Source organism: Cervus elaphus, chromosome 16, assembly GCF_910594005.1.
Source record: "Cervus elaphus chromosome 16, mCerEla1.1, whole genome shotgun sequence".
In the NCBI taxonomy this organism is placed as follows: domain Eukaryota; kingdom Metazoa; phylum Chordata; class Mammalia; order Artiodactyla; family Cervidae; genus Cervus; species Cervus elaphus.
In genome coordinates, this window is record NC_057830.1 from 30,138,972 (window position 1) to 30,152,150 (window position 13,179).

A 13,179-nucleotide genomic window follows, 5' to 3' on the forward strand; every position below is an offset into this window, starting at 1 on the left:
TGCTCCCATAGAACACTAGTCTCTCCACCTTTGTACAGAAATAGAAAGCTTCCTGGTCCCCATAGCTGAGAACTAAATGATACAATTTGGTTTTGGGGCTCACCCAAGGAAGTGGAAAGAGCTTCTTTTCTTTAAAGCAAAAACACAGGTGACATCATCTAAGCTCTTTCTGCTTTTCCACACCATTCCCAACTTCAGTAATAATTAAGCACCTAATAAACTGCTGTTGATTTCTAGCCCTAAGAGTTTAGGTTCAATCAGGTTTAATCACTTTCTGGACTGGCTGGTCCCACGAGGGTACTGATAAATGAAAACATGACAAAAAGAATCCTTCTTGAATTAAAGACCAACAAGCTAATGCAACAAGCAACAGTTTATTTATTAAAAAAAAAAAAAAAGGAAAAGAAAAAAGAACAAAAAAGAAAACTTTTTTTTTACTACATCTTAAAGATTAAGTAAAAATACCTGTATTAATATATATGTATATACATACTGCATATATATATATACATATGATATAATATTAAAATTACATGCTTCTCAGGACAGAAGAATTAGGACATGTTCCCTTATTTCAATTTAAAACTCCATCACAATTCAAAATCAGTGCAAGAAAACTTGCTTCCTTTATTTTCTTTTTGAGACTTCAAGTACAGGAAGTTTTCAAACCAGGATCTAAATGTGGAGAACCATCTGCTATGCACATGACAACAAACTGCCACGAATCATGAGTCGGGGTCTTCTGAATTCTCACACAGGTCTTGGCTCCCTGTGACCGTGTCAACCTTCTACCTGAGACGACAGGGGATGAAGAAGCAAGACAGCCTGCAGGTTCCACGTGAACGTTCACACTGACGTTGAAACAAAAGCAAACACGAACATGTCTTGTAGTAACAACACTGGCCATGAAATTGCTCTAGAGGAGGTTTTCTTTCTCCCCTTTCCTTGCCAAAGGAAACACAAAAGTTTCCAAAAAAAGAAAAAAAAACAAAATACAAAAAACCAAAAAACCCTCGGGTGAAGCACCTCTGGCGATGATCAGCATACAGCAAGAGACAGAGAGGGAGTGTTTCTTTCTCGACAGCTTCGGGCTGACTTGGATGATTTCAAACACACCCTCTTCTGCAAAAGGCACTCACATATTGTCTGTTTATAAATCATACAGTGGGATTCCTTACATGGGAGTTTTTCCTACAAATATAAAAGAGATAAGCTGAGGACATGGTATAACAAAGAAAAGAGTATAAGAAATACACATCTTGGATAAATGTGCGCTTTTTTTTTTTAAAAGGACATTTAATATAATAGTTTAAAAAAATTTCATTGAAAAGTTAGGAATTCCAGTAAAATTATCATTAAGAAGCAAGGTACTAGAGGATGAGAGGTGGAGGGTGGCTAGCTTTTCAAATGGCCAAAGGTTTAAAGGATAGGGTCTGCTCTTGAACTAGAAAGACCATTCATTCACACACCAGGGAATGTGTGAGAGGAGGGAGGTAGTGGCAGAGAAGTAGGTGAAGTGGGGAGGGAGGGGGCGTCCTTCAGGATGTGGGCGTAGGAAGGAACGCGCCAGAATCTCTGGTGGGAAAGATGGGCTGTGTCCCCCTTGCCCCTGCAGTTGGGAGAGACCCTGCCCAAGCCGAAGGCTGCCCTCACCGGGACACGACCGAGCTAATGGAATTGTGAGATGCGCCACTGTTGCAGCTTGAGGCGTAGGCCTCCTGGCCGTTGCCGTCGAGGTTGATTTTGAACACAGAGGACGCCTTCAGCAGGAAGTCCGCTGCGTCCCGACGCCCCAGCTCCCGCAGTTTGGACATGAGGATGCCGACAGTGCTCTCGGGGTAGGAAGTCCATTCCCGGAGCAGGGCGTGGGCTGGGCTCGGGAGGAACTCCTTGGGAGACCCGTGATTGGTGTTGTACTTGGCCACAAGGTCGGGGAGGCCCAAGTTCATGGCAAGGAGGCACCAGTCCTTCCCCATGGGGTCGGGTGGGTCCAGCAGGCGGCTGAGTTTCCTCCGGGTCAGGAGGTTCAGATCTGACGCGTGGATGTCCATGCCCAGGCTGGCCTGCGAGTAGACATCGTGACAGCCGAAGCACATGATGCTGCTGAAGCTCTCCTTGTACCCACCCATAGTGTTGGTCAGCGAGGTCTCCTTGAGGGTCTGCGCCCGGAAGAAATCCCGTGGCTGGTAGATCATGACGGGCTCGTGATGCTCTCGCAGCTGCTGGGGGCTCAGGTAGTGCTTCACCGTCAGCAGCCCGGGCAGTGTGGTGGCCATGACGTTCTCGATGGTGCTGCACACCGAGTCCAGCAGGAAGCAGCACTTGATCTTCTCCGTCTCCAGTCCACGCACCTGCACCTCTATGCCCTGGCCGTGGTTGACCAGGAGCACCAGCAGCTCGGCCCCGCGGTTGGCGATCTTGCAGCCGTTCACCCACAGGCGAATGTCCGCGTCTCCCTCGGCGCTCTGCTGGTGGATCCACCGGCATAGGTTCACCTGCACTTTGTGGAAGATGCCGCACGGGAAGGGGGTGAGGTGCTCCACCGGGACGACGCGCACTCCGCCGTAGACCCGCACCTCGTCCTCCTCGTCCGTCCAGGAGCGGTGCAGGTTGTCAGTCTTGATCAGGGCGGGGATGTCCACCATGGTCCCGCTGCTCAGGTCCCGCGCGCAGATGTCCATGGCATCCAGGATCTGCAGCAGCTCCTCCACGTCGCTGTCGGGCACCAGGCGCTGGACGTCCTCCATGGTGTAGCGGCCGCGGTAATGGTGCAGGGCCCGTGGGGTCTCCACAGAGAGCAGCTTCCCCAGAACGTTGGTGCACAGCCAGCGGGGATCCAGGAGCAGCACGTCCTGGACGGTTTCGCTCTGCATGATGTTGATCTGTCCGAGGGGACAACGGGAAGTCACGCATTAGGAATATAAAGGACCAGATAACCCAGCTGCTCAAACCACTAATGGGCCTGAGCAGGGATGAAATCTGTGCAGATGCTGTAAGGAACGACCCAGGACATTCGCATGGAGGGGTCTCAAAATCAATACTGAACCAAGAAATACCATTTGGCAATGCCATAAAGGAGATTCTGAAAAGACTACCTTTGACTCTTATTATAAAAGGCCAATGCAATAAAAGAGAGAGGGAGAGACAGAAGCCCAATGGGTGATTTTTGACTGGATTCTGAATCCCAAAATAAATACACAAATGAATAAAATTAGCTGTAAAAGAAAATACTGGGACAAGTGGCAAATACTTCAACGAGGACTATAAATTCAACCATAGGATTATATCAACGTTATGTTTCCAGGATATGATAATCAAATATATTATGGTTATGTGGGAGAATGTCCTCCTTAGCAGATGTGAGCTAAATTATTTAGAGGTGAAAGGTCATGATGTTTGCAAAGCAAATACATAAACAGAGGAGAGACAAAGTAAATTTAGCAAAGCGTAAACAGCTAGTTAAATTAGGTTTGGAGGATATGAGGATTCATCCTACTATTCTTACAACTTCTCTGAAGGCTTGAAATTTTTCAAAAAAGATTCAGAATGTTAACATTAGGCTGTTCTGGAAAGATATGCCACCACAGTGGTTGGCCCTGGAGGGGCAAGGGAGGAATGAGGCGAGAGGTGATGGCAAAGGGGACTTCAGCTTTTCCTGTCATATTCATTTCTTTAAAAGGCAGAAGTTAGAAAGAATAAAAAAAATGACACACACATACACACAAATAGAAGCAACTTTCTCCTTTTTGGCACTTAACCCTCCTTCCCTGCCTCTCTGTCCTGGGTTAGTTCTACAAAGATCAGTGATCTCACATGGAGGCTGAGATGTGTTTGCACTGGGAGTACTTTTCTCCCCATGAAAAGTGAAAGAGAGTGTTAGTTACTCAGTCATGTCCAACTCTTTGCGACCCCATAGACTATATCCTCTGTCCTTGGAATTCTCCAGGCAAGAATACTGGAGTGGGTAGCCATTTCCTTCTCCAGAGGATCTTCCTGACCCAGGGATCAACCCAGGTCTCCTGGGTTGCAGGCAGATTCTTTACTATCTGAGCCACCAGAGAAGCCCCACTTTTCTCCCTGTAGTCTAAGTCTTTGAGATGCCCTTTGTTCAAACTTGAGACATTTCTGGAATGTAGAGCAGTATCTTTTAGTTTTTAATAAGACATTTGGTAGAATGGGCTTCCCTGATACCTCAGTTGGTAAAGAATCCGCCCACAATACAGGAGACCCTGGTTCAATTCCTGGGTCGGGAAGATCCACTGGAGAAGGGATAGGTTACCCACTTCAGTATTCTGACCTAGAGAATTCCATGGACTATCCATGGGGTCGCAAAAAGTTGGACACAACTGAGTGGCTTTCACTTTCACTTTGGTAGAATGCTGTCTGCAATTCAGTCTCAGATATAACTATCTCCTCAGGGTCACAGAAGACAGACAGATACACTGTGCCTTATTGGAGGCCACTAAGGAGACAGATGACTGAGTGCAGTGTGTGATCCTGAGCCAGAAGAAGACAGAACAACTGATGAAATCTGAGTAAGATCCTTAGATTATTTCCTAGAGACCAGAACAGTACTGGAGAGGGGCTGGCAGCCAGTCAGAGTGCGGCTGCCTGATTCAGATTTCCCTTCTTTTCTTTCTACCTTTATTTACTTATTAAAGTCTCAAGAGCAGGGAGAGATGAATTGCCAAATCTCCATGATCTGGAAAGTTGCTGATCAAATGCCAGAAGACAAGAGAATACTTTATTAAGAAGAGTGAGCTTATTATTTTTGTTAAAATATATACATTTATATCTAGCACTATAAGGTAAGTTTTGGTCCTTCATTTTTCCCATCCTTGGAGGCAATCATTTAAAGTACCGCTGGAGGGGCTAGTAGATTTAGCCTGTAGTTTCATGGGGATTCAAAGACTGACACAATCACTGCTTGAGGCTCTAGTATTTTAGGATCACTGGCTTCTTGATTTAATTAGAATTTCAAGCCTATAAAATCCATGGCCAAGGGCCTAATGTGGCCCCTGAGAATGGGGAGGCAAACTTCTTGTTTGTAAATTCTCCGAACTGCTTCTGGTTTTTCATGTTCAGAACTGTTCTTCTTGGTCCAGACTAGCTTATACTGTCTCCTGATTTCACAAGATGGACGCATGTGAAGGCTACGCCCTCTTTAGTGGGACAGGCAGCATATGAAGTAATTAGAACAGACTTCTCAAACTACATCCCAGTGCTGAATGTAACACAACCAGAAACAGAGATTTCTATTTCTTGATCATTTCTGGGGACCACTGCTTGCTACATCTTACTGTCTCCAGATGTCATCTCCATGAGGACACATCACTGCCATTTCTTGACTGTCTGTGAACCCACTAGGTCTGTGTGTAGCTGACACACCTCATGGAGATCAGTCATCCGAGCTGCAGGAATCACAGCTAAGCACCAGGGGCTATGGGGAGAGGGAGGAGAGGCCCAATCACCCAGTATCGTGGGAATTCTGCCCTCAAACTAAGAGAAGCCAGAAAATCAACCAACCAAAGCAAAGAAAAAAAAAGAAAAACAAAAAAAAAACAAAAAAACCACCACAACAATAACAAATGAACTGCGCTTTTAAGGTGAACAGGAGAGTAGAGGCTCGCAGTTTAGGAAATCACCCGCGCCTTCCTGTGAGGCATCATGGGCAGTGCGCAGTTGCCACTCTGCCCCTCCAGCTCATCCCACCTTCAGATGCTGGAAGTGCATCCTGGGGGGCTCCTCCCAGATCCCCGCCAGGCTGGAGCTCTCACCTCGCCAGCACTGTGGAGCTGCTGGGCGATGCGCCGGAGGTCCGCCTCGCTGGCCAGGGGGTTCAACTGGTCCTGTACGTCGTACACGAACTGCTGCAGTGACATCAGCTGGTTGGGGCCGTTGAGCTTCCTCCAGGAGGGCAAAGTAGAGATGATTTTTTCACATAGGTGAGTCATTGGAGGGCAGACCTAGAACATGCAGGATGGGCAGGTCAAGGTACTGCTGTGGGGACTCACGGAGAGCTGGGATTAAAAATGATGCTGCTCACATCTGCACTGCTGCATGGAATTATTCGGGTGCACTCAGTGTTTTTTTGGCTAAGTACTGGGGCAGTTTTTTTTTTTTTTTTAATTTGAACAACACTAATAGCTTTATTTAACAAACATTGAATGACTACTATGTGCAAAGCACTGTGTTAGGTGCCTGGGGCAGTTCTTTTTTTCAGACTTGCCTTTAAGCAGAATCTATTTCACAGATCTACAAGTTTACAGAGGCTTTCACTTCTGCTCATGTTAAACAGATGGTGAGGCTTTGCAATAATGGTTCTGGAACTGTGGACTCAGTGATCTAAGGTGCACCAACTTCTGATGTCCCCCCACCCCCTTGGAGTGAGGGTTTCAGCCAGGGGATGACCACTTTATGAACAAAAAGACAGGAAAAGAGAGTTAAGTTTCATTATATCAACATTAGATGGGTTTTTACCAGTAAATTAGGTATCGGTGAGGATTACTGTTGAGATGTGCATGGGTGCTAAGTCACTTCAGTCGTGTTCGACTCTGTGTGACCCTATGAACTGCAGCCTGCCAGGCTCGTCTGTCCATGGGATTCTCCAGGCCAGAATACTGGAGTGGGTTGCATGCCCACCTCCAGGGGATCTTCCCGACCCAGGGATCGAACCTGTGTCTTTATGTCTCCTACATTGGCAGGTGGATCTTTACCATTAGAGCCAATTTGATTAATTCTTGGTAATGGGCTTGTAATGAGCTTTTCATCTCTTAACTTGGTTAAATAAACCAGTCTATGTTACAGACTCATATAATCAACACACCTTCCTAATTAAACCTCCCACAAGCCATACACTGCACTGCATCATTCGTTAGGCAGTCCCTTCTGCAATCATTTTTATGCCTCCTAAATTTAACAACGTTCCTAGGGCTAAAAGCAGTGGGTTTGGTGAGTTCCATCTGCCTGATTTCAGGAGCTATGGGGTGCAGGGACGTGGAGCAGATATATGCAACACCTCAGCTCAAAACCCTGCAGGGAGCACAGGCCCTTGTCCTACCTGGTGGGCAGGCGCTGAGCCCTTCACAGACCGCTCTTCCTGATCGCCACCCACTGGGTTCTGTGACCAGGTTCTCTGAGGCCCTCCAGGCTTACTCCCTGCCCACTGAGTGCTGTAGTGTGGCCCCTTTAAGAAAGTTAGGGTCAGGCTTCATGAGAGAGGAAAGAGTTCCTGAAAATTCCCAAAGCACATCTGGAACTGGAGCCTGGTGTTGTAAACAGGTCACTTCCACCAGGTAAACAGTAAGCTATAACTGAAGATGGCCTCTACCAGGCAGGGGGATAAGAGCCGTATCCTTGTTACACTGGAGCTTAGAAGAAGAAACAGTCCCTGGAGCACTTTTTTTTTTTTTTTTTTTAGCATTTTCCATTGGAACATTTGCTCATTTCAGAGAGCTTTTTGAATATTATGGATAGTAATCTTTCATATGCCAGAAGCATTGAGAATATTTTTTTTCCCCAGTCCATGTCACCTTTTAACTTCATTTATGGAATTTATTTGCCAGAAAAATCTTTTTAAACTTTTATGTTGTCCAATGTATTTGAACAAAATATTGGTGTATTTTCTTTGAAAACTTCTGAGGTTCTCTGTCTTGGTTTAAAAGTTTTCTTGAACACTCTCGAGGTATTTTAAAAATAAATTCTCTTGCATTTCCATTCAAGATACTGCTTTTTACATTTAAAAGCTTTAATCTGCCTACAGTTTATTTTGGGGTTGCGTAGTGAGTAGGAGTTCAACCTTATTTCCTTTCAGGCAAATAGCCAGTTGTGCCAGGTCATTTATTAAATTTCCCCATTAAATTTAAATAACATCTCTGTTTTCTATTAAATTTCTGCAGATGTTCTGAACTATTTCTACCCTCACCAATCTATTCCATTTATTTACTGATTGCAGGGCCTTTATGTTCACTTATTCTTCTATTGAAATGTTAAGACAAAAACCCCATGTCCTCAATCCCATTCAGATGCTAATGAGAACTGTACAAAGTTTATATAACTCCGGAAAATGAAACACTTCCTAAGATCTTGCCATCTAAGAACACCATCTCATTCCATTTGGTCATCTATTATTTCTTCAGTGAATTTTGTTGGTGACTGTTTTTCCACTTTTCTGCATTTCTGAAATATTTCACAATATGTTTACTCACTTTTGAATTGCTTTTGTAATTTTTAGGAAGCAATTTTACTCTTAAACAAACCACTAAAACTCAGAATTTCATACACTCTAAGGTAGTCTGTTTTGCCCATAACAACTCTTCATCTCGAGGTCATCTCCTCATTTCTTTACTCTTCCTCACCCTAGAACAACAGGATGAAAATGTGGCCATGTAGACACCTTGTACTGGGTCCCGTGAAAACCGGACCAAACCATGAGAACCATACAAAGAGGCACAAAGAGGTCCAACTCCCTGGTCACTGCATGGTCTGGTTGAAGGTTGGGTCCAGCCCTCCCCAGGTATACTCACCGAAACAATCTGGCTCCGTATTTCTTGCAGGTGATTTCGAAGTACCTTCATGTCCTTAGACCCAGAAGCCCCGGCATCCAGAACAAAGAGCTTATTTGAAATGTGAAGATCGTTCCCAAACCTAGGGGAAGAGCAGTGGCCTCCTGAGAGTGATGCAGTCTCCCCAGGTGTTTCCACAGAGGGCCAGGCTCCTGCTGGCCCAAAGAGCTGGGGGGTGGGGGGGCGGGCAAGGAAGGGCTGGTGGCCTTGCGGAGACACACCCCCACCTGCTGTTGGCTGGACTCTGTAATGTCACCCTGGTGTGGAGGCCTGGGGACACCGCCCGCTCTAGGTGCAGACAGGTGCCCCAGGTTCCACAAAACTGGGGAACACAGCTTCCCTCGACACAGGAAAGGGGAGGCCTAATGAACTCACTTGACCAGGCAGGAGAGGAGATACTGTGGAAGCTGATGGAGTAAGAACAGAGGGATGAGTATGCAACAACACCTTAGATCTAAGGTGTTAGTAGATCACCGGAAACTGTCACAACATTGTTAACCGGCTACACTCCAGAAGAAAAAGTATTAGTTCAGAAAAAAAGTTCAGAAAAAAAGTATTAGTAGAAGCCCAACTTTTCATATCAGGAAGATAATAGGTAAGTGTGCGTTGATAAACCAAGAAATCAAATTACTAGCATATTAAATAGAGCTGCAGGTTCAAAATTTTTGGGGGGGATAGACATTAAGTAAAAATAGATACTTTTACACTGTGATTCTAAGCACATCCACATTTCTAAGTGAAACAAAAAAGTTTTCGAAGAATACTTGACATAAAACGCATTCCGATATTTTCTATCATGTTCCTCTCGCCTACATTGTACCGCAGGCCTCTGAAAGGAAGTTTAGATCCACTAGCAGGTTGCAACTTACATTTTATGAAATACTGATTGATGTCTTCATACACAAAACAGATAAATATGTGAGGTGACTGATATGTTAATTAATGAGATGGAGAGAATCCTTTCACATTGTGTAGATATATACATTGAATCACCACTTTGTATAGTTTAAATAGCTTACAATTTCACTTGTCAATTACACCTCAGTGAAGCTGAAAAAAAAAAATGCAGAAAACAACTAAAAAGAGTTACCTCTGGGCAGTAGTACTCCAAGGCTGCTGATTTTTATCCTGTGCCTTTTACTTCTGTTTAATTTGTTATTATGTGTATTGGTGGCTTTGGTAACAATAAAAATTTCGGCCAAGCCAAAGAGACCTTTCAGTTCTTTCATTCCTCTCTCTAGGTCACCTGATTTCGGCTGCATTACCTGAAGATACAGCAACCACATTACCTGTTCCTGATCTCTTTCAGCAACGAGGTATCTTTGTCATATCCAAACTCGCCTCCAGCTGGACGAGGAAGGTTCACGATGTCAGCATGGGTGGCCACCAGGACAACTCGGAGTGGGTTCTTCAGCTTGCCGCCAAAGGCTGAGGGCAGAAAGTGAGCCATTTCACACCTGCCCAGGTGTGGAGAGCAAACCTCCACCCTGCCCAGGTGAGGTGGGGTGCTCGGTCTGGGCCGCCTTGCTAGGTGGATGAGACTGGTACATTTTGCCTGCAGAGTTGCAAACCTGTGCCTGCTGATCGGAGTGACCTATCAGGTCACTAGAAGGTCTAGGCCTGGCCAAACATGGAATGAGCCTATTTCCTGGGCCTCAAGGAAGGCTGCTCAGAAGTGGACCAGAAGCAACCACAGAGCATGACGCAGATTCTCAGATCTTCCTCCAAGTAGGCCTTATTTGCATGGTGAGGGGAGATCTAGCTTCTGGCTGGGGGATGCTCTTTCCAAGACCAGAGCCAGCTGCTGAATGCAGCACAGCACAGAAATGGCTCAGAAGGGAAACTCCTGCAGTTCACATCAGCAGAGAGCCTCTCTCTTACGGCAGTGTTTAAAATGAAAACGTGAAGGAGGCGGCAAAAGTGGAGGTACCCTGAAGGGAATCAGCCCAATTTATTTTGCTGTTACATGCTTTTCAGGAAAAGAATTGACTGCTGAGTTTTACATTTCACCAGCGAAGGCTGCTTCTTTTTTTTGTATGAAAAGGACAAAATAAGTCTGTCCATGCTGTCTTTTCCTCTAGGAATAAGGCTAAGATACTACATTCAGTTAACATGGTTCCCTTTCTTTCATTTTTGATGGATGAAGGGGAGCTTGTTCTGTTTATTAACTACATGCCCGTTAGGTAAAGGCACAGCAGCTGTCAGATGAGGTGTCCCACTATGCACCTAACAAAAGTGACCACAGCTCTGAAATACAGAAAGGAAGTCAGAAATGACTCTCAAGGAATTGTTCAGAACTGAGTCTTTGTGGCAGAAATATGCAGTCATGAAACAACTCCTTGCAGAACAAAACCAACAGCTGAGCCTTAGGAAGCTTCCCGAGTGGAGATCTCCTGATAGGAAGGAGGAATAAGGGTGGCTTACTGGCCACAAGCTGCCAGATCTGGGCGTGAGCGGGAAGCAAGGTCAGGAGGAAGGGCCATCTGCCCCTCCGGCGTCACAACTCACCTATTGGTTCTTCCACGGGGACAAGAGACTTCAGGAAACTAAGCCAGAAAATCACTTGATTCAGCTGAATCTCATAGGGCTCTTCTAGACTGAAAACGATGACATGGATGGACGTGGGATCGTTTGCAGCAAAATAGTCGTAACAGCAGAAGTAGACAGGATTTCCAGAGAACTCCCATACACTGAAGTCACCAATGCCTACAGAGAAAAAGGAAAAGAAACATTAACAATCGTGAAACGCCACCAAATTTCAATCACAATTTTTCTTAGCACTTCAGGGATTATGAATAGGGACAGTGACATTCACCGCATTCATCTGTTTATTTATGCATCTACTTAAGTATAGATCTACATATGGAATATTTACATATCCCTATATTTTCTGTCCGTGTCTGTTTCTATACCCACACCTTTTATCTATACAACTATAGGTGGCTTAGGCGGTAAAGAATCTGCTTGCCACTCAGAAGACCTTGGTTCAATCCCTGGGTCACGAAGATCTCCTGGAGAAGGAAATGGCAGCCCACTCCAGGATTCTTGCCTGGAGAATCCCATGGACAGAGGAACCTGGTGGGCTACAGTCCATGGGGTCGCAAAGAAGAGGACATGCCTGAGGTGACTAACTACTACTACAGTAAACCTACTTGTATCTGTAATCTGCTTTTCCATTTTCCTTAACACTTCCATGATCATATCTGTATCATTATTATATGTGTATCTCTATCACATCTGTTTATAACACCCCAGAGTGGTACAAACACACACAAACCCCACACATGTGTGTATGTGCATGCCTATAAGCATACATGGAGAGGTGTATGTGTACAAACACTTGGTTTTCTACCCCCCAACACTGGAATCTTCACTATGAAATGTAACCTTAATTTTGATTTAATAGTGACTAAATTCGCCTTTACGGCTAAGGGGCGACCTGTTCTGGATGGTCAGAAGGGAGCAGGCCACTGCCCACAGGTGTAAGATGCAATAACTGATGAGCGCTTGGCACACGAAGGAGGTAAGAGGAACTGTGAGGAGATTGGGTCCGAGGGGCCAACCACACTGGGGGAGGCAGTGGAAGGGTCAGACTGGGGAGGAAGTGTGTGTGTGCGTGTGTGTGTGTGTGTGTGTGGTAGGGGTGCGGTCACTTTCCCACACAGGGGCTGTGGTATGGCTGGTTTTCCTGTAAATGTCATGGGCGAGATTCTGACCTGGAATTTCTAGGGCACCCAGAACCTCCTCATGATCGTCCAGACACCTGGACACCACCAGATCCCACAAGGTCGGTGACACCCACCCAGTGGCCTCTGGGGAGTCAGGCAGGACCACTTCAGTTATAGGATTTCAGGCTCCTTTTCCCTAATTTTTCCCCTTGGTGCTTACTCTGTGCCAGAAATTCTGCAGTCGAGACATTCTGGAAGATCCACAGGTTTTTTCTAGAGCCCAGCACTCTGGGGAGCATGACCCTCTAAGTCTGGCAGCTAAGACCTCAGTGGGAATAGTTTTGGGAACATAGAAATAGGCCCTTTGAGCCTGCGGAGTGCTGGAGCCAGACCCGGGAAGGGGGTGAGACCAGGGGAGGAGGAGGGGTGAGGGTGTGCTGCGCACACACTTCGCTCCCTACGCGGCAGGGCCAGCTATGCTCCGCGGAACTCGGACAACACTCAACTTCTAAGGGAGCAAAATGCATATGAACTTTATATCTTTAGGGTCCCTGGCCCAGTAGCAGCATCTCCAGGAAACTCCCCAGATGGGCTGAATCAGAGGCTTAGGGGCAGGGCCTGGCAGTCTGTGCTTCCCGTGGCTCCAGGGCATGTGTGTGTATGCTGGAGTTTAAGAACTGCTGCTTTAGGTAAACACCCTGAGTATTCTATTTTTAACTGGGTTTAGTATATAAAAGGGCTTTCATGAAGATGCCCCCAATTTCTTCTGAGTTCCTCTCTCTAGGACTTTTAATAGACACCAGCTCATAAAATCCTCACAGTTAAGGGAACTGAGCCTCAGAGAAACTGCTCTATCCCTGTTCTGAATGAACTGCATCTCAGCAAGCTTTGTGTTCCTGGTGGGGACCCTGGGAACTCTAGGGAGAGCCAGCACTTGGGTTTCAAAT

General features: G+C 45.8%; 1 protein-coding gene across 6 annotated transcripts in view; it reads right to left on the reverse strand.

Annotated features, from left to right (window-relative positions):
- Positions 1–355: 355 nt before the first annotated feature.
- Positions 356–13,179, reverse strand: part of DAPK1 (death associated protein kinase 1) — a 205,739-nt gene continuing 192,915 nt past the window's right edge. For all 6 annotated transcript variants that reach the window (XM_043927569.1, XM_043927564.1, XM_043927567.1 and 3 more), the window contains exons 22-27: positions 11,073–11,270; positions 9,854–9,992; positions 8,526–8,646; positions 5,778–5,966; positions 1,654–2,882; positions 356–1,191 (exon numbers count right to left, since the gene is read on the reverse strand). In XM_043927569.1, the coding sequence (XP_043783504.1) occupies positions 1,158–1,191; positions 1,654–2,882; positions 5,778–5,966; positions 8,526–8,646; positions 9,854–9,992; positions 11,073–11,270 (1,910 nt within the window). In that variant the 3' untranslated portion in view covers positions 356–1,157. The remainder of the gene's footprint in view (positions 1,192–1,653; positions 2,883–5,777; positions 5,967–8,525; positions 8,647–9,853; positions 9,993–11,072; positions 11,271–13,179) is intronic.